The sequence below is a fragment of the Pristis pectinata genome, chromosome 3 (assembly GCF_009764475.1).
Source record: "Pristis pectinata isolate sPriPec2 chromosome 3, sPriPec2.1.pri, whole genome shotgun sequence".
Taxonomy (NCBI): domain Eukaryota; kingdom Metazoa; phylum Chordata; class Chondrichthyes; order Rhinopristiformes; family Pristidae; genus Pristis; species Pristis pectinata.
Window position 1 is genome coordinate 2651215 of NC_067407.1, and position 22400 is coordinate 2673614.

Sequence of the window (22400 nt, forward strand, 5' to 3'; positions counted from 1 at the left end):
TCCAGTGTGCAATCTCCCTGAACCAAGTCTCTCCCAAGTGTTGTTCTTGCTGTGGGAATGGAGGGAAGGAATAACATGGTTAGACTGGCTTCAGGGAAAAGTTTAGTCTGTGGGTCGAGAGCTAATTGGGCCAATTGCCTAGGGCTTATCTACTCAGAGCTTGTAGTCACTAATTAATCGGGAACCAATCAAATGAGGGAAAGATTAAGAGAGTGAGGCTGGAACAGGAGGTGATCTTGGTGGAGCAGCCAAGACGGACCTGAAGACCTACTCCAGTTTCTTGTTATGAGGAAGTCTCTGGATGTCCTTCACAAGAGCAAGTTCATGAAATGCCTCCAAATGGAGTTGCTCCAACTCGAAACATGAATTGGGAATAATTTGTAACCTCAGAATGGTTTCTGAACAGTTTATTCCAGGGATAAGACCAGAAAAAGCTGGAAATACTCAACCAATCAGACACATTCAGTGCAAGGAGAAGCTTGGCTGATGCTCCAAGCATTCCTGAAGATCGCACCATAACTGAAGCAGTTGGGGATAAAAGATCCAGCGGGAGTGACGATGGACTTCAATGAGGAAAATTTGGGGAGTCAATGGTGGTGCATAGACACTCGTGTTGACTGGTCAGGTCTAAGGCCTGGCCTCTGTGCTGTATGTCTTATGTAATCCTTTGTAAATGAGACGATATTGTATTGAACAAGAGCAGGGAAGCTCCCATCTCGTCCTGCCCGGTATCAGTCCCTCAACCAACAATCACTACATTAGATTGTCTCTCAGATATAGGGAAGCATTGTTCAGGGTCCTGATGAGGCCATGCTTCGAGAACCAGCCACAGTTTTGATCCCTTATTTAAGAAGGGATATTCTAAGATTGGAGTCAGTCCAAAAGAAATTCAACAAGTTAATTCCTGCGATGGTTGTCACCAGCAGCTAAAAGAGTTGGGTCGTATTCTTCGGGGTTTAGGAAAATGAGGGCTGATTTCAAGGGCACATTTGAGGCCCTGAGGGACAGGACAGGGGAGATGTGGAGGTGTTTCCACCAGTGGGAGAGTCTGGAACGAGGGGACGCAGTTACAGGATTAGGGGGCGGACATTTAAAACTGAGGTGTGTGGGGACTTCTTCTCACAGAGGGAGGGGAATCTGTGGGATTCTCTGCCCCAGAGGGTGTGGAGACTGGATCACTGGGGGGTTTAAAGAGGAGGGAGGTAAATGTTTGAACGATCAAGGAACTGAGGGCGTCACTGTGTGTTTTGATGTACATGTGACTAATAAAGATGGGGAACTCGCACAGAAGAGGAGATGAGGCCTGGGGCAGATCAACCATGGCCACATTGAATGGTGGGACAGGATTGAGGGGCCGAGTGGCCTCCTTCTGCTGTTATTCTCCTGCATTCCTGTGTCACTGTTTGTGGAGGTTTGCTGTGAGCAAATTAACCCTTGTGTTTTCCTGCACTACTGTAGGGATTGTATCTCAAACTCTAAATTGCTTTGGCTCCATGAGGTTATGAAGGAATGGAACTTTGTTGTGTCATCTTGGAGATTTACTGACTAACAGCACAGGGGAAAGGTGGGCAGGGGAAGTGTGGTAATAATGAGAGAGGTTTATAAAGTTATGAGAGGCATAACGAGGTTAGACAGTAAGAGTCTTTCTCCCAGGGTAGAAATGTCAAATAGTTTAGGGCATAAGTTTAAGGTGAGAGCAGGAAAGTTTAAAGGAAGGGTGGTGGGTGCCTGGAATGGGGTGGGGTGGAGGCAGATGCAATAGTGGTGTTTGAGAGGCTCCTGGATAGGCCCATGGATGTGCAGGGAATGGAGGGATACGGACATAGTGAGGGCAGAAGGGGTTAGTTGAATTAGACGTCATTAGTTTAATTAGTTTGGCACAACATGATGGGCCGAAGGGCCTGTTCCTGTGCCGTACTGTTCTGTGCTCTATGTTCTAATGGAAGATTTAATCGGCACAGGGATTGGGAAAGCAAAGGGGAGGAAAACTATTCAATGAGTTACTAAAGGGTCAGGCCTTTAACCGAAATGAGAGCAGACGGTGTCTATGATGTGGTGAGTCCTGCCATCAGTTCTCAAAGGCACAAGGTGAGGCCGGATTTGGAATATTGTGTTCGATTTTGGTCGCCCTGCTATAGGAAAGAGTGCAGAGGAGATTTACGAGGAAGTTGCTGGGACTTGAGGGACTGAGTTATGGAGAGAGGTTGAGCAGGTTGGGGCTTTGTTCATTTGAACGTAGGAGAATGAGGGGTGATCTTACAGAGGTGCATAAAATCATGAGGGGTATAGATAGGGTGAATGCACACGGTATTTTTCCCACGGTTGGGGAATCAAGAACTAGAGGGCACAGGTTTAAGGTGAGAGGGGAGAGATTTAATTGAACCCTGAGGGGCAACTTTTTCACCCAGAGGGTGGTCAGTACATGGAACGAGCTGCCAGAGGAAGTGGTTGAGGCAGGTACATTAACAACATTTAAAAGGTACTTGGACAGATACATGGACGGGAAAGGTTTAGAGGGATATGGGCCAAACGCAGGCAACTGGGACTAGTTTAGATGGAAATCTTGGTCAGCATGGATGAGTTGGGCTGAAGGGCCTGTCTCCGTGCTGTATGACTCTTAAGTGCGAAGTGATACATTTTGGTAGGTCAAATAAGGGTAGGACATACGCAGAAAATGGTAGGGCATTAGGGAGTGCTGATGAACAGAGGAACAGGGGGTACAAGTCCATAGATCCCTGAAAGTGACAGCATAGGTGGATAGGATATGGGACTCTTGCCTTCCTCAGCCGTGGCGTAAAATATAAGAGCAGTGACATCATGTTAAAACTTTATAAAAGTTTGGTTAGACCACAGCTGGTTACCACACCTTAGGGAGGATGAAATTAAACTAGAAGGTGTAGCGGTGAATCACCAGGGTGTTGCCTGTATTGGAGCATCTCAGCTCACACTGGTACCCCCTCTGTCTCCCGTCCCCTCTCTCTCTGTCTCTGTCTCTCTCTCTCTTTCCCCCTTCTGCCTCTCTCCCTCACCTATCTCCCACCCTCTCTCTCTCTTACTCCCACTCTCTCTTTCACCTCCCTTCTCTCTCTCGCCTTCTCCCTCTCCCTTGTCTCCCCTCTTTTGCCTCCCCCCTCCCTTCTCTCCTCGCCCCTCTCTCCCTTTTCTGCTCCCTCTCTCTCTCATGCTTGCTCTTCTGCAGTCTCTTCCTCAGTCCCCTGCCCCCCTCCCTCATTGCCCCTCTTTCACTCTCTTTCTTCTCCACGCACCTAATCCATATTTTTCCTTCTCACTCACTCACGCACTCACACGCACTCACACGCACTCACTCACACACGCACTCACGCACTCACTCACGCACTCGCTCACACGCACTCGCTCACACGCACTCACTCACACACACACTCACTCACACGCACTCACTCACACGCACTCACACGCACTCGCTCGCACGCACTCACTCACGCACTCGCTCACACGCACTCACTCACTCACTCGCACGCACTCACTCGCACGCACTCACACTCACTCACTCACACACACTCACTCGCTCACATGCACTCGCTCGCACACACTCACTCGCACGCACTCGCTCGCACGCACTCGCTCGCACGCACTCGCTCACTCACACGCACTCACTCGCTCACACGCACTCGCTCACTCACACGCAATCGCTCACACGCACTCACTCACACGCACTCGCTCACACGCACTCACTCATGCACTCACTCGCTCACACGCACTCACTCACACGCACTCACACTCACTCACTCACACACACTCACTCACTCACTCACACGCACTCGCTCACGCACTCACTTGCTCACACGCACTCACTCACTCACACGCAATCGCTCACACGCACTCGCTCACACGCACTCGCTCACACGCACTCACTCATGCACTCACTCGCTCACACGCACTCACTCACACGCACTCACACTCACTCACTCACACACACTCACTCACTCACTCACACGCACTCGCTCACGCACTCACTCGCTCACACGCACTCACTCGCTCACACGCACTCACTCACACGCACTCACTCGCTCACACGCACTCACTCACACGCACTCACTCACACGCACAGACACCTATTAGTGGAGAAGATAGTTCTGTCTCCGGCGGAAAATGAATCTGTTAGAATGGTTTCTCATTCACGTGACCCTGAGGAATTGTACTCGACAGTTAATGTCAATGTGTTGCCACGGTATCGAACAGTGTGTCTGGTCGTTACCGTTTCCAAGACTAACAAGAGGTTTTTCCATCTTCTGTACATTTTTCAGTCTCACATATTTGCCATTTAATTCTACAATAACCTTTTTAGAACTGTTCAGAGGATTGGATTCCAGTCCTGTTGGTCTAGCTGATCTCATGTCTGGTGACTATGTAAACTGTTCCTCAGCAGAAGGCATTGGATGAATTAATGATGAAATAATCCATCCGCTCCTTATGAAAAAAAAATTAATATAAACACTCGCTCTCAGCAAGATACTGGGCAGCAGTGGATGAAAACTTTAAATGACAGGATGTTCTGGGAGTATTTTCTCAACCTCTGACTAAACCATTCTCAAAGAAGGAATGTGGTTGATTCCATCGCTGTGTGTTTTCCGTGTGCCTCAGCAGGGAACAAGGGTAGACTCTGTGTGACTGCAGTTTTACCAAGTGTGCTGAGGGAAGATTTCCCACCCTGGGTTAATAAGATGTTTATAATTCTTCTGCATGTGGAGCTCATTCCAACTGGCAAACCCGGTGTGTCTCAACCAAATGTGACCTCGAAGTCAAAGATCAGCGAGCACGGTTGAGGGAAAGGTTCGTGTTTATTGTCATGGGCACACATACCCAGCGTATAGATGCCATAACTATTAGCTTTATGCAGCAGCAACACAGTACATGACAAACGTAAATTACATAAACTTAACATAAATTATACATACACAACACAAGAAACAAAAATAAACGTAAGGACATCAGTGAAGATTGAGGGAAATACAGTCCGAGGTGGTGTTAGAGTTTTTCAGGTGGGTTCAAGAACCTGACGTCAGTGGGGAAGAAGCTGTTGTTGAACCTTGAGGTGTGGGTCTTCAGGCTCCTGTACCTCCTGCTTGATGGCAACATCGAGAAGAGGGCATGGCCTGGACGGTGGGGGTCCCTGATAATGAATGTCATCTTCCTGAGACATCGCCTCTTGTAGACTTCCTCGACGGTGGGGAGAGCTGTACCCGTGATGGAACTGGCTGATTCCACCACTCTCTCTGGCCTCTTGTGTTCTTTTGCTTTGGGGTTCCCATGTCAGGCCATGATGCAACCAGTCAGAATGCTTTCCACTGTACAGCTGTAGAAGGTTGTCAGAGAGCTGCGAAGTTCTTGGATGTGACCCCACCTTAGTTGCAAGTAACTGGTATTTTGTGTACCCAGGTCTCAAGCCACCTGGTCAGACATTGTATTAAATTTGTCCGGTTTCACTCGAGGGAGATGAATTTTTAGAATTCTATGCACATACAGTCACTGAGGATATTCAAAGGTTTGACTGAGAAGTTAATGGACTCAAAGGGAATGAGGGAGTGGGAAGCAGTTGTGAGTTGAGAGACTTTGGATTGTTACTATTGGTTTATTATTGTCACGTACTGAAATACAGTGAAAGCTTTTGTCTGCGCGCCATCCAGACAGATCAGTCTGTACACAAGGACATCGAGGTAGTAAAAAGAAAAACAGAATGCAGAATATAGTGTTACAGTTACAGAGAAAGTGCAGTGCAGGCAGACAATAAGGTGCAAGGCCATAACAAGGTAGATTGTGAGGTCAAGAGTCCATCTTAATGTACTAGGGGACTGTTCAATAGTCTTATAACAGCGGGACAGAAGCTGCCCTTGAGCCGGGTGGTACGTGCTTTCAGGCTTTTGTATCTTCTGCCCAATGGGAGGGGGGAGAAGAGAGAACGTCCGGGGTGAGTGAGGTCTTTGACTATGCTGGCTGCTTTACCGAGGCAGCGAGAAGTGCATGGAGGGGAGGCTGGTTTCCATGATGTGCTGATGGCAGTCATGTCCAGGGTTTCTGGGGAAGTGGTGGGGGAGAGAATTCATAAGCAGAAGAAAAATCACATTTTTCCCTTGATGCGTACTGCTTAGAATGTGGAATGACTCCAGATTTTAAACAGTAGGAAAAATTTATCCCATCTGTTCTCAGGATGAGTGCATCACGTTGTTCTGGAATGTAGTTAACTCAAAGACATCTCTCCCTCTCTGGAAGCCATTCAAAAAAATAACATCATCAACATAACTTACGAAAGTGACCTTTTCCAGCATGCTTGACTCATAAGGTAGTTTATTACGTGAATTCTGAAGAAAGCTAAGGCAAGATAAACTCATTGGCTCATGGATGTTTATGGCACAGAGGGAGGCTGTTCTGCCCATTGGTTGATGCTGGAGAAGGGAGAGGTGTTCTGGCTGCCCAGCTCTCTATCTCTCAGTGGATCACGGCACCCCCTGCATGTTGTCAGGCAGAGAGTTCCTGACACCCACCACTGCTGCTGGTAAAATAGAACAGAATCAGAAAGAGGCTATTCATCCTGGTATCTGTAGTGGCCAGTAACTGACCCAGATAACCCCACTTCCCATTAGGGGCATCGATAGGGTGAATGCACTCAGCCTTTTTCCCAGTGTTGGGGAATCGAGAACTAGAGGGCATAGGTTTAAGGTGAGAGGGGAAAGATTTAATAGGAACTTGGGGGGCAACTTTTTTCACACAAAGGGTGGTATTGGTATTGGTTTATTATTATCAAGGTACAGCGAAAAACTTGTCTTGCATACCAATCATACAGGTCAATTCATTACACAGTGCAGTTACATTGAGTTAGTACAGAGTGCGTTGATGTAGTACAGGTAAAAACAATAACAGTACAGAGTAAAGTGTCACAGCTACAGAGAAAGTGCAGTGCAATATGGTGCAAGGTCACAGCAAGGTAGATCGTGAGGTCAGAGTCCGTCTCATCGTATAAGGGAACCGTTCAATAGTGTTATCACAGTGGGATAGAAGCTGTCCTTGAGCCTGATGGTACGTGCCCTCTATCTTCTACCTGATGGGAGAAGGGAGAAAAAAGAATGACCTGGGTGGGTGAGGTCTTTGATTATGCTGGCTGCTTCACCAAGGCAGCGAGAGGTAGAGTCCAAGGAGGGGAGGCTGGTGTCAGTGATGTGCTGGGCTGTGTCCACAACTCTCTGCAGTTTCTTGCGGTCCTGGGTAGAGCAGTTGCCGTACCAGGCCGTAATGTATCCAGATAGGATGCTTTCTATGGTGCATTGATAAAAGTTGGTGAGTGTCAAAGGAGACAAACCAAATTTCTTTAGCTTCCTGAGGAAGTAGAGGCACTGGTGAGCTTTCTTGGCCGTGGTATCTACGTGATTTGACCAGGACAGGCTGTTGGTGATGTTCACTCCCAGGAACTTGAAGCTCTCAACACTCTCGACCTCAGCACCATTGACGTAGACAGGTGCATGTACACTGCCCCCTTTCCTGAAGTCAATGACCAGCTCTTTTGTTGACATTGAGGGAAAGGTTGTTGTCATGACACCATTCGACTAAGGTCTCTATCTCCTTCCTGTACTCCGACTCATCGCTGTTTGAGATACGGTCTACAATGGTGGTATCATCTGCAAACTTGTAGATGGAGTTAGAGCAGAATCTGGTATCTATGTGGAACGAGCTGCCAGAAGAAGTGGCTGAGGCAGGTACAATAACAACTTTTAAAAGACAGTTGGACAGATACATGGATTGGGAAGGTTTAGAAGGTTATGGGCCAAACACTGACAAATGGGACTAGCTTGGATGGGGCATCTTGGCCAGCATGGACAAGTTGGGCTGAAGGGCCTGTCTCCCTGCTGTATGGCTTTATAACTCTTTGTCTCACATTTTCAAGTGTTCATCAGGGAGCTTTTGAAATGTGGGTGGGAGGAGTGGTTCTTGTTTTTTGTAAACTTTTACTTCCTTTTTTTATTTTTAAGAAAAATCGTCAGCGATCCTAGCAAATTCCAAACAGGAATGGCACAGTGGTCCAGCAGATAGACCCGCTGCCTCACATCTCCAGTGACCCGGGTTCGATCCCGACCTCTGGTGCTGTCTGTGCGGAGTTTGCACATTCTCGCTGCACATTGTCCCCAGTGTGTGGGTGAGGGGTAGAACCTGGGGGGAGCTGATGGGAATGTAAGAGAGAATAGGTTACAGGGAACTAAATGGGGCAATGGGATTGCTCTGAGAGATAGCATTGACTTGATGGGCTGAGTAGTCTCCTGTGTACTAAGGAGAAGAGCTTTTAAGAAAGGAAGAAATATTCCATTGCTCTGCTGTAAGAGACCATCAAAGTCAAGACATTCTACTGTGTAACTGCTGTTGGCAACTCTAACAACCGATGTAGACACAACAATGGAGCTCTTTAACTGTACCTTGTGGTGTAGTGTGAGGCTGTACCAGACCTACAGCCTAACCTGACACCCACGGCCGCCGGTAAAGATCGTTCACCTCCACCTGATCAGTGTCCCAGTGCCAAGGTTAACACCCCATTTGCAGGACACCCTCAGACTGACCACTGTAACTTGTCCCCAGTGTGTGGGTGAGGGGTACAATCTGGCCAGAGTCGCCGGGAATGTGGCGAGAATAAACTGGGATCAGTGTAGGGTTGGTGTGAATGGATGGGTGATGGTCGGCATGGACTCGGTGGGCCGAAGGGCCTGATTCTGTGTTGTGTGACTCTATGACTTTATTGCAGTTGAATTAAGAGGCAAAAATGTTCATTCAGGTACGTGCCGATACAGCACAGAAACAGGCCATCCGGCCCTTACTGACTATAAAGCACTCAGTTACACTAATCTTACATTAATCCAATTTCTTTGTTTTCTTTACATTCCCATCAACTGCCCCCAGATTCTACCCCTCACCCACACACTGGGGGCAATTTACAGCGGCCAACTAACCCACCGTCCCGCACATTGTTGGGATGTGGGAGGAAACCGGAGCACCCGGGGGAAACCCACGCGGTCACAGGGAGAACGTGCAAACTCCACACAGCGCCGGAGGTCGGGATTGAACCCGGGCCTTTGGAACCGTGAAGCAGTGGCTTTACCAACTGTGCCACTGCACACTGTGTTATCTAATGAGATAGAGTCACACACAAGTGAAGTACTCTATGTTAAGGCATAACATAGATCCAAGTGTGGGCCACCTTAACTTGAGGGAATTATTCCAGACTAAACAAGGCGTGTGGCACGCTTGCCTTCAGTGGTCGGGGCATTGAGTATAAGAGTCAGGAAGTCATGCTGCAGCTGTATAAAACTTTAGTCAGACTGCACTTGGAGTATTGTGTGCAGTTCTGGTTGCCCCATTATAGGAAGGATGTGGAGGCTTTAGAGAGGGTGCAGAAGATGTTCACCAGGATGCTGCCTGGATTAGAGGCTGAAAGGAGACCTGATAGAAGTTTATAAAATTATGAGAGGCAGAGATAGGGTAGACAGAATCATTTTTCCAGGGTAGAAATGTCAAATACTAGAGGACATACATTTAAGGTGAGAGGGGGAAAGTTTAAAGGAGATGTGCAGGGTAAGTTCTTTTTACATAGAGAGTGGAGGGTACCTGGAACAGGCTGCCAGGAGTGGTGGTGGAAGCAGATACAAAAGAGGGGTTTAAAAGGCTTTTAGACAGATACATGAATATGCAGGGAATGGAGGAATATGGATCACGTGCGGGCAGAAGGGATTTAGTTTAATTCGACATCGTGTTCAGCACAGACATGGTGGGCCGAAGGGCCTGTTCTTGTTCTATGGAATTGTGGACACTGATACATTGAGTATATTTAAGGCAGATCAAGAGATTTTTGAAATACTGTGGAGTTCAGGGTTATAGGGATCGGGAAGGGAGGTGGATTTGAGGCCAGGATCCGATCAGCCATGCTTTTATTGAAAGGTGGATCAGATTCGAGGGACGAATCCTGCTTTTGTTTCTTACGTTCTGAAATGAATAACAAACTTACTTGGAAATCCCTTAAAAGGATATTTACTGGGTAGTTGAAAGAAAGCTGGTGTTAAATGGTTTCCGCTGTCTGTGTCCAAGATCTCTGCACCTTGACCAGTTTTCCAGAGATCAGAAACGTTGGCAGTCCCCACCACCTCCCCACCTTGTCTCTGAAGTCTCGCTGGGCCTCTGATGAGGTTGCGATGTTGTTTTGAGAAATAACACTGTGAGGGGTTGTGTGGAAGCTGAGGGAGACTGAAGCAGTCTTTGTCGGATGCCCTTGAAGTGCTCGATTCAACATCCTCAGCCCACCAAAAAAGTAAAATCTGTCCAGACCGAATACCTGATAAGCTGACGTATTTGAGCTGGGTCATAAAATATATTAAAAATATTGAGGCTTAATCCATAGCTGAGATAACGTATTGTGTGGTTCTGACACTGGTTACTGTTCTAAACAGAAGGAATGAATTAACAATGACTTAATTGTACTGTAGATTTCAAACACCGGCATTAAAGTTCGTTTGGAATGTTAACATGAAACGTTAAACTCGAAATCCTGATCCTTGTATAATTTGTTATGATTAGTGTTTATCATGAGCAATGACTGCTTAAATGCCTTCCAAAGTACACAAAATATCTTAACCTCATTACATTTCTGTGAAGACTGTTTAAAGAGTAACGTCAGTGGGCCCAATGACTTGAAAAGGTGCTGGCGTTCTTAATCAAAGTTGGCCCTTCCTGTGAGAAGAGGACTGGGAAAGGGGAAATTCTTACTGCTCCGGGACCCGGGTTCGATCCTGACCTCCGGTGCTGCCTGTGTGGAGTTTGCACGTTCTCCCTGGCTCCACCGAGTGCCCTGGTTTCCGATTGAAGTCTAGAAATTCAGAAGTTTAGAAGTGTAGGAGTTTATAAAATCATGAGAGGCATAGATAGGGTAGAGAGTCTCTTTGCCAGGGAAGAAATGTCAAATACTAGAGGGCATAGCTTTCAGGTGAGAGGGGGAAAGTTTAATAGAGATTGATGAAGCAAGGTTTTTTTACACAGAGTGGTGGGTGCCTTGAACGGGCTGCCAGGGGGGGTGGTGGAGACAGATACGATGGAAACAGGCAGAGAATGGATGGATAGGGACCATGTGCAGGCAGATGGGATAGGTTAGGTTGGCACCATACTCAGCACAGACATGGCGGGCCGAAGGGCCTGTTCCTGTGCGGTACTGTTCTATGTTTCTCCCACATCCCGGGTTGATAGGTTAATTAGTGATGGTAAGTTACCCCGAGTGTAGGTGAGTGGTAGGAAAATCGGAGGGAGAGTTGATGGGCATGTGAGAGGGAATAGTTTACAGGGGAATAAGTGGGGCAGGGGATAACCCAGTGGCCTATAGTTTCTTGCTTTCTGTCTCCCTCCTTTCAGGAGTGGCAGTGTTACATTTGCAGTTTTCCAATCCTCTGGGTCCTTTCCAGAACCCAGGGAATTTTGCCAGATTGCAATCAATGCATCTACGAACAACAAGCAGTTCCTTTAAGAGCCGAGGAGGAAGGCCTTTGGCCTTTGGTCACATTGGTTGCCTACTGCTTGTTAGAAGTTCCCTCCTCCCATCATCTTTAATTACCCGTAATTATTGGAATGATTTCAGAATCTTCTACCATAAAGACCAATCTAAAATAATAATTAAGGATCTCAGCCATTTCTCTATTTCCCATTATAAATTCCCCAGACTTAGCCTCAAGGGGACCAGCATTCACTCTAACTATTCTGCTTGCAGAAGGCCTTATTATCTATTATTATTTTACTTCTTAGTTTAATACTCTCCTTTCTCCCTCTTTATATTTTTGGTTCAGTCATCCTTTGTTGGTTTCTAAAACCTTCCCCATCCACTACCTACCACTAATCTTTGCAACACTGTGTGCCTTTTATTTCAGTTTGATATCATCCTTGACTTCCTGAGTTAACTACGGATGATGCAAACCTCTTGGAGAGTCAATGACTGGAATTCATCTTTGAGTTGGGCTGAAGGGCCTGTTCTGGTGCTGTATGACTCTGTGATTCTGAACCTCTTGCCCCTCTGATTTTAGATACTCCACTCTGGGGAAAAGATTCCTACTATCCACCCCTGTATGATCATAGTCACACAGCACAGAAACAGGCCCTTCGGGCCAACTGGTCCATGCCGACCAAGATGCCCATCTAAGTGAGTCCCATTTGCCAGCGTTTGGCCCATATCCCTCTAAACCTTTCCTATCCATGTACCTGTCCAGTGTCTTTTAGATGCTGTTATTGTACCTGCCTCAATCACTTCCTCTGGCAGCTCGTTCCATATACAGGCCACCCTCTGCACTAGTGCCACACAGTTGCAGCTGTTGATACCCTTTGTTCCAAATTTAGCTGCTCAAACCTGCTTCCCACTTTCCCATTGATCTTCCAAAAGCCCCAGTGCCTACAGATGATGGACCACTCAGAAGTTGCCTCTACACAAACAACATAGGATTGAACATTGAACGTAAACCTGTTGGATCCATGGCACCGTCCCTGTAATCTGATACCATCTGATGAACAAACTGAACAGAACTGCAGCTCCAACCCCACAATGTATTGTGTTAAACCCTAGGAGATTAAATAAAAATTATATCCATGAAATACGATCCACACTCCACTTCCTGAGAGCCTGCATGTCTGGAGGCTGTTTTCTTAACAACAACCAGTGGTTGTTTGGTGAGTGCAGCAAGCTAACATTGCAGAGCAGTTACAGGTTTGTCCCTCCAACCTGCGTATTGTGAAGTCCTCACATCCATTTCCCAGGATTAATGTTCCCTTTAAATCTATGTCTCAATACTCCTGGCACTCCCATCATTTTTGTCGGGACTGTGGCTGCCTCACAGCTCCAGAGACCCTGGTTCGATCCCGACCTCCGGCGCTGTCTGTGTGGAGTTTGCACGTTCTCCCTGTGACTGCATGGGTTTCCCCCGGGTGCTCCGGTTTCCTCCCACATCCCAAAGCTGTGTGGGTTGAAGGATTAATAGCCCGCTGTACATTGCCCCCAGTGTGTGGGTGAGGGGTAGAATCTGGGGGGAGTTGATGGGAATGTGGGGAGAATGAAATGGGGTCAGTGTAGGTGGGTGTTTGATAGTGCAGATTCAGTGTGTGCAGAGGCTGATTCTGTGTTGTATGATTCTACACATCAGGGAAAGATAAACTCTTACCTCAGAGATCACCAGAACTTTTTCAAGGTAACTTCATGGTTGTGGATAGATGAGTTGGGAATGTGAACAGAGAAATGGCAGATGGAGCTTAACCTGGACAAGTGTGAGGTGTTGCACTTTGGGAGGTCAAATGTAAGAGGAAAGTATACAGTAAATAGCAGGAGCATTGATGTACAGAGGGGTCGTGTGGTCCAAGTCCATTATTCCCTGAAAGCGGCAACATAAGTGGATAGGGTGATAAAGAAGGTGTATGGCATGATTGCCTTCATCAGTCGGGGTGCTGAGTATAAAAGTCAGGAAGTCAGGTTGCAGCTGTATAAAACCTTGGTCAGGCCATACTTGGAGTATTGTGTGCAGTTCTGGTCGCCCTGTTACAGGAAGGGTGTGGAGGCTTTGCAAAGGGTACCGGAGTGGTGAACCAGGGTGCTGCCTGGATTAGAGAGTGTTAGCTGTAAGGAGATGTTGGACAAACTGGGGTTGTTTTCTCTGGAGTGTCGGAGGCTGAGGGGAGACCTGATAGAAGTTTATAAAGTTATGAGAGACACAGACAGGGTAGATCATCAGAGTGGAAATGTCAAATACTAGAGAGCATCAGTTTAAGGTGAAGGAGGGGGGAGTTTAAAGGAGATGTGTGGGGCAAGTTTTATTACACAGAGAGTGGTGGGTGCCTGAAACGTACCACCAGGGCTGGTGGTGGAAGCAGATACAATAGAGGTGTTTAAGAGGCAATTAGACAGGTACATGAACAGACAGGGAATGGAGGGATGTGGACCATGTGCAGGAAGGTGGGATTACTTGGGTTAGCACAGACATTGGGGGCCAAAGGACTGTTCCTGTGCTGTACTGTTCTATGTTGTATGATTAGCGTAAATGGGTGGGTGATGGTCGGTGCAGACTCAGTGGGCCGAAGGGCCTGTTTCCATACTGTATGACTCTTTGATTCATTGACCACGCACAGTAAATGGCATCAGGCTCAAGATGTGCTGAAGTTCAGGGTGCACTGCTGGGAACGTGTGCAGCAAGGTCTCACAAACTGCAGTGAGGGAAATAACTAGAGGTTGTTATTTTTTAACGGCACCTTGTTTAATTTGATAGCGAGGATGTGGATGCTGCTGCCAGTTTCTGCACTCCCTGACCGTCCCTCACTGTGTCCCGGAGAAAATGGCCTGCCAGGCAGTTTCTGTCAGGGTCAATGTCTTTGGCTATTGGCCAAGCTCACTGGCCCTCTCTGGGTCCGGAGTCACACAACCATTTCCCAGGGGGGCATCAGTGAACCAGAGGTATTCATCCACAAACCAGCATTTGCGGGGTCAATGATGTCGGCATCGACACAGGTCAATAGGCCCATCAAGTCCATGCTTGTTCCTAGCAGAGTTCCACCCCATGCCATCCCATTCCATCTCAAGTGCCAACTCTGAAGCCACTGACACTGACTGGCCTCAGCACTGGCCACAGCAGACTTAGACTGTTAACACTGGTGAACTAGGTTCTGCAGGAACAGATAATAATTGAAAGAACATATCATTTGAAGAAGAGCAGAGAGCTCTCTCTGGTGCTTTGCCCAAACAAGCTCACTACTCCAATACAGATTGGAATTGCTAAAGCTTATGCAAGAACGGAAGAAGTTGAAGATGTTTTTCTGCCTTCTGGATTTGCAGCCCCTGGAGAGAATTAACTGAACAGGGACTTTGCTGTCATCAGGACACTACCAGTAGGCTGTAGTGTCTTTCCCAGTGTCCGGAAACATCTCAGTCACAGGGTCACACAGCACAGAAACAGGCCCTTTGGCCCATCATGTCCTTGCTGACCATCCAGTGTACATCTACACTAATCCCATGTCCCAGCACTCGGTCTATAGCCTTCTCTGCCTTGGTGTTTCAAGTAGTTGTCCAAACACTTGGTAAACGCGGTGAGAGTCTCTGCCTCCACCCCTCCCCTCAGGCAGTGCGTTCCAGATCCCAACCCCCTCTGGGGAAGAAGTTCTCCCCTCCACTCCTTATCTTAGATCTAGGCCCTCTGGTCTTAGATGCCTCTGCTATGGGGAACATTTTCTTTCTATTTTTCTTAATTTTGCCTCTCATGATTAGGTATCCTTCCATCAGATCTGTACCTCATCATCTCCCTCAGCCTCATCTACTCCATGGGGAACAAACCCAGTCTCTCTCAATAGTGCAGTCGTCACATTGTAAAGTAGGAGGTACCTCACAGGTATTGAGGGTGCCTCTGGAGATTAGTTTATTGGTTGTGGGACCAAGAACGTTTGGGATAGGATTCATGGCCTAGGGATGATAAGACAGATGAACTGTGTTTGATGTCTTGTGCTGGCAAGAAGTGAAATATCAATCATCTGTGTGTAACTGGGATCGGATACAGGTCAGGGTCGGGAACATTGGGTGTCAGGAATGTGGAATATGGAAGTGGTTGAGGCAGGTACAATAACGACATTTAAGGGACATTTGGATAAGTACATGGATAGGAAAGGTTTTGAGAGATATGGACCAAACACGGGGCAAGTGGGACTAGCTCAGGTGGGCAGTTTGGTTGACATGGATGATTTGGGCCAAAGGGCCTGTTTCTGTGCTGTATGACTCTGAATGTGGGTGGGTTTGTGGCTGGAGTCAGGGACAAGAGTGCTTGTATGTTTTTGCTTGTTTTAATGAGCTGGAATTTACCTAGAAGTTGTGATTTCATGTACATGTAGCTGTGACGGCTGTATGTCATTGTAACTGTAGTGTGACTGCCAGCAGCGTTAGTGTTATCTGTACTATTATGTTGTCTGCAGGACATCCATGCCCCCATCCCCTGCGGGTAACAAGGACTTAGTGTAATTAATACTTCAGCCACAAAGAGGAATGCAAGAGCAAACTCCAATCCCACCTCTACCCTTTCAATCTTTGGTTCCTCCAATTTTCTTCCATTTAAAGACGGTGGCTCTTTGGTACGTTGTAAAGAGACGAAGAGTTACAGTTATATAGCACCTTTCACCTTCCAGGCCATCTTGAAGCAGATACAGACAGTGAAATCCGTCTGAAGTGTCGGCACTGTTGACAGTGGAAACACAGCAGACCATTTCTGTTTAATTAGAACATAGAACATAGAACAGTGTAGCACAGGAACAGGCCCTTCAGCCCACAATGTTGTGCTGAACTAATTAAACAACTAATTAAATGCCTAACTAAACTAATCCCTTCTGCCTACAATGTTCATATCCCTCCATTCTCTGCACATCCATGTGCCTGTCTAAAAGCCTCTTAAATGTCTCTATCGTATCTGCCTCCACCCCCACCCCTGGCAGCACATTCCAAGTACCCACCACTCTCTGTGTAAAAAAAACCTGCCCCACGCACCTCCTTTAAACCTTCTCCTCTCACTTTAAATGCAGGTCCTCTAATACTTGACATTTCTACCCTGAGAGAAAGACTCTGGCTGTCTACTCTATCGATGCCTCTCATAATTTTATAAACCTCTATCAGGTCTCCCCTCAGCCTCTGACGCTCCAAAGAAAACATGTTTGTCCAACCTCTCCTTATAGCACACACCCTCTAAACCAGGCAGCATCCTGGTGAACCTCTTCTGCACCCTCTCCAAATCCTTCACACCTTTCCTGTAATGGGGTGACCAACATTGCACACAATTGATAAGCATGTTTCTGTGTTCGGCAATCTACACAATTTGAAAGCCCGGTATTTGTTTTTTTTATATATAGGTGGACGCTACGAAGAAAGTTCTGACTCAACTTGGTCTTAATATCGTGGAAGTGATCGATGAGACAGCAACTCTCGATGGCGGTGACATTCTGTTCACAGGTAGGAGCCTCGTCCAATCAGACAATGGCTGAGATCTCAAAGTGTCTTAATCCTTATCAGAAGGGCTTGATAGCAATAATCTATGATTTAATTATGAAAATACGTCCAGAATCACTGGACAAAATTAAGAATGAATGGGAAAGTGAACTCCAGACACCTTTACCTACAGAGACATGGAAGAAAATTCTTCATGTAGTTAATACATCTTCAATGTGTGCCAGACACACTTTGATACAGTTTAAGGTAGTTCACAGGACCCATATGTCAAAAGATAAGCTAGCCCATATTTATTACCATATAAATCCTATATGTGACAGATGTAGATCGAATGTGGCTTCCCTGACACATATGTTTTGGTCCTGTCCTCTTTTGGAAAAATATTGGAAAGACATTTTTAATATTATCTCAACTGTATTGAATATTGATTTACAACCTCACCCTATCATTACAATTTTTGGATTACCAAGGATAGAGTCTGGCCATTTATCTGCTTCCGCTAACCGTATGATTGCCTTTGTTACATTAATGGCCAAAAGATCCATTTTGCTTAAATGGAAGGATCCAATGCCCCCTACTACTTTTCAATGATTTTCTCAAACTATATCGTGTTTAAAATTGGAAAAAATTAGGAGTGGTACTGTTGATCCTTCGATTAAATTTGAAGATATTTGGAGTCCATTTATTCAATACTTTCATATGATATAGATCCCTTTTCAATAACTTTTCAATTTAGAGGAATGGAGTTGACAACATAATATTGCTGTTTCTATTGAGAAATTTCAGTCCAATTTTTTTTTCTTTTTTTTGTCTTTTTTTGACATTTTCTTTTTAGTTTGGTTTGTTATATTATTTACAATTTTTTATTGATTTGGGGATTCTTTTTCTTTTCTTTTATATACACAATAAATCTTTTTCTTTCCTTTCTTTTATATTATATTCAACTACTAAGAGATCGTGAGATCTAAAGATTTTTTTTTATATTTTATTATTCTTTATGATTATCTACGCCATGACTGTTCTCCTGATTTCTTTGTATTACATGTATGATCATCAATGTTATATATTAATCTGTATTAGTTTGGAAACTAATAAAAAGATTGAAAAAGAAGGAGATCTGAATGTGTGTTTGACACCGAATGCTACATCTGTTGCTTGAAATGGATAAGCAATATTATGGGAAGGACGTGGAGGCTTTAGAGAGGGTGCAGGGGAGATTTACCAGGATGCTGCCTGGATTAGAGGGCATGTCTTATGAGGATAGGTTGAGTGAGCTAGGGCTTTTCTCTTTGGAGCGACGCGGGATGAGAGGTGACTTGATAGAGGTGTACAATATTATGAAGGGCATAGACGGAGTGGACAGCCAGCATCTTTTCCCTGGGGCGGCAATGGCCAATACCAGAGGACATCAGTCTAAGGTGAGTGGAGGAAAGTTCAGGAGACATGCCAGAGGTAGGTTCTTTATACAGAGAGTGGTGGGTGCCTGGAATGCACTGCTGGGGGTGGTGGTTGAGGCTGATACAATAGGGTTATTTAAAAGACTCTTAGGCACGTGGATGTAAGAAAATGGAGGGTTATGGCCTGTGCAGGAGGGAAAGGTTGGATTGATCACGGAGTAGGTTTATATCGGTAAGTACAACATCGTGGGCCGAAGGGCCTGTACTGTGCTGTACTGTTCTATGTTATAAAATGTAAGGAACCCCAGTGATATTCATGACCTGGGAACAGTGGGAGGCCATTCAGCCCCTCAACTCTGTCCTGCCATTCCTCCTCCTCTTCCTTCTTCTTTGGCAGACCCTCAGGATTGAAGATGACTTGCTTCCATGGGGTTGGAAGTGACTGATGAGGCCAGTGTGGGAACTGCAGACGCTGCCACAGGCGGAGCAGGAGGTGTTTGGCAGGACAGGTGGAGTTTGTGGGGTGTTGGCTCCTTCACAGTTTAGACCGAGACTCTGTGAGTTCCTGACACATGGACTTGAGGTTCTAGATACCTGAATGCTCCTCCTCCACTCTGAGCAGTCATAGGCCAGGGATTCCCAGGGGTCAGAAAGGTGGTTGAAATTTTTGAACGTGTCCTTAAAACTTTGCCTCTGTCCACTTGGTCATCTCTTTTCCGTAACAAGAAAACTCCGGTTAGGCCGCATCTGGATTCAGTTCTGGTCGCCTCCTAACAGGAAGGATGTGGAGGCTTTGGAGGAGGGTGCAGAAGAGGTTCACCAGGATGCTGCCTGGATTAGAGGGCATGTGCTATAAGGATAGGCTGGACAAACTTGGGTTGTTTTCTCTGGAACAGCAGAGGCTGAGGAGAGACCTGAAAGAGGTTTATAAGATTATGAGAAGCCTAGGGTAGACAGCCAGTATCATTTCCCCAGGATTGAAATGTCTAATACCAGAGGGCAGGCAGTTAAGGTGAGAGGGGGTAAGTTCAAAGGAGATGTGCGGGGCAAGTTTTTTTTACACAGAGAGTGGTGGGTGATTGGAATGTGCTGCCAGGGGTGGTGGTGGAGGCAGATACAATAGAAGCGGGCAAGAGGCTTTTAGACAGGCACATGGATGTGCAGAGAATGGAGGAACATGGACATTGCATAGGCAGAAAGGATTCATTTAGTTAGGCGTTGAATTACTAGTTTAATTAGTTCAGCACAACATCGTGGGCCGAAGGGCCTGTTCCTGTGCTGTCTGTTCTGTGTTCGATGTTCTAGTAGTGTGTTTGCTTGTGGAGTGTGTGACTGATGTGACCTGCTCGAAGAGCTAACGGAGTGTAACTGGGGCTCATTGCTGGGGTCTGGGAGAGGACATTGATGTTGGTTCACATCTTTCCAGTGGATTTGGAGGGTTTTGTGGAGACAGTACTGGTGGTATCTCTCCAGTGCCTTGACATGCCTGCTGTCAGTTGTCCATCTCTCAGAAGGAAAGTGCAAAGTCGAGATTATTGTCATCTGCACAAGTCCATGTGTGCACAGGTGCAATGAAAAACTTACTTGTAGCAGCATCACAGGCACAAAGCATCATATTTAATGCAAAATGATCAAAGTGGTTATAGTGTTACTAAACTGTAGTGATTAGGGTTGTGCTGGTTGGTTCAAGAACCGAATGGTTGAAGGGAAGTAGCTGTTCCTGAACCTAGTGGTGTGGGACTTCAGGCTTCTGTACCTCCTGCCCGATGGTGGCTGCGAGAAGATGGCATGGCCCAGATGGTGGGGATTTTTGATGATGGACGTTGCCTTCTTGAGGCAATGCCTCCTGTAGATACTCCCGATGGTGGGGAGGGATGTGCCCGTGATGTATTGGGCAGAGTCCACTACTCTCTGCAGCTTCTTACGTTCCTGCGCATTCAAATTGCCGTCCCAGACCGTGATGTAACCAGTCAGGATACTTTCAACAGTACATCTGTGGAAGGACAGAAATTGCTACTACCTGGTAGGCCAGGAGCTTCATGTCTAAGTTAAGGACTCAATCTTCAAATGCCTTTTTCCTCAATTGACCAAAGATTATGCTGGTGTAATGAATATTTAGACAGCCACGTGAACACGCATGGAATGGAGGGACACCGATCGTGTGCAGGCTGATGGGGTTAATTTAATTGGGCATCATGTTCGGCACAGACTCCCTGGTCCGAGGGGCCTGTTGCTGTGCTGTACGGTTCTCTGTTCTGGATGGTGTGCGGTGGTGAACTTCATCATCAATCTCCGCATTTGTTGAGAGGCTCCCAAAACACAGGGAAGTGGAAGGAGGACCTTTGACAAGAGGCCAATTCTCCTGTACACTTCAGTGAACAAGTTGACAATAACTTGGAGGTCAGACTCCTAACATGTCAGAATCAGAATCAGATTTATTATCACTGACGTAGAAGTTGTTGTTCTGCGGCAGCAGCACAGTACAAGGACATCAAGTTACTATAAATTACGAAAATAACTAAACAGTGTTAAAAAAAAGGAATAATGAGGTAGTGTTCATGGACCATTCAGAAATCTGATGGTGGAGGGGAAGGACCCGTTCCTGAATCATTGAGTGTGGGTCTTCAGGCTCCCGTACCTCCTCCCCGATGGTAGTAATGAGAAGAGGGCATGTCCCAGATGGTGAGGGTCCTTCTTGAGGCACCGCCTCTTGAAGATGTCCTCGATGGTGGGGAGGGTTGTGCCCATGATGGAGTTGGCTGAGTCTACAACCCTCTGCAGCCTCTTTCGATCCTGTGCATTGGAGCCTCCGTACCAGGTGGTGATACAACCAGTCAGAATGCTCTCCCCCCACCGTGCATCTATAGGAATTTGCAAGAGTCTTTGGCATACCAAATCTACTCAAGCTCCTGATGAAGTAGAGCCGCTGGCATGCCTTCTTCATGATTGCATCAATGTGTTGGGGCCAGGATCGATCCTCCGAGATCTGCAAACTGCAGCTGGACTACTGAGGTTTGGCTGACCTTGTACTGGAGTGTGGACACCTGAAGATGAACAGTAATCCTGTAGGTTGGCTCCACTGCTGGAGGAAGCTCATCAGAGGTGAAATGCAGCGTTGAAACCTTCCTCACCACCATGCTCTACCTTGTCTCTGCCATTCACTGGGATCGGTCACTGGGAACTGATTTATTATTGTCACGTGTACCGAGATATAGTGAAAAGCTTTTGTTTGCGTGCCATCCAGACAGATCAGTCCATACACAAGGACATCGAGGTAGTACAAAGGACAAACAGTAACAGAATGCAGAATAAAGTGTTACAGTTGCAGAGAAAATGCGGTGCAGGGAGATAATAACGTGCATGGGACCATAATGTGGTAGATTGTGAGGTCAGGAGTTCTTTATCGTATAAGAAGTCCATTCAGTAGTCTTATAACAGCAGGGTACAAGCTGTCCTTGAGCCTGGTGGTACATGTTCTCAAGCTTTTGTATCTTCTGCCTGACAGAAGGGCGGAGAAGAAAGAGTGTCCGGGGTGGGTGGGGTCTTTGATTATGCTGGCTGCTTTCCCGAGGCACTGGGAAGTGTAGACTCCATGGAGGGGAGGCTGGTTTTTGTGTTGGGCAAGCTCTACAAACCCACCTTCTTCTCATATTCTTTAATACTTTTTGCTTCATGCAATCTGTCAGTCAACGGTTGACACAGCATCAATTCCCATCTCTGGGAGAGAATGAAAAACTTTTACCAGTCTTGTATCCCGAGGGATTTCCTAACTTCAGTCCTGGTTCTAATTTATAGTGGGGTTGTTCATTACGTAAAGAGATTTCCCAATTCTAGTCAGGAGAAATATTTTAGCCCATTACTTGTTAGGTTTAACCATTACTAATGGTACAGCTTGTTCTACTGTCACTGCTTGGGATTGCAGAACATTCTTCTCACTGTTAACCAAATGAGGTCACATTTACAGTGTGTGATGGTTTGCAGTTTGCTCTCTCGATCATTTCCCT

The 22400-nt window shown here is 46.4% G+C and overlaps 1 protein-coding gene across 1 annotated transcript in view; it reads left to right on the plus strand.

The window, feature by feature from the left end:
- Positions 1-22400, plus strand: part of ddah1 (dimethylarginine dimethylaminohydrolase 1) — a 112888-nt gene that overhangs the window by 70172 nt on the left and 20316 nt on the right. Inside the window, exon 2 of the mRNA XM_052013096.1 lies at positions 16903-17002. Coding sequence (XP_051869056.1) covers positions 16903-17002 — 100 coding nt within the window. The remainder of the gene's footprint in view (positions 1-16902; positions 17003-22400) is intronic.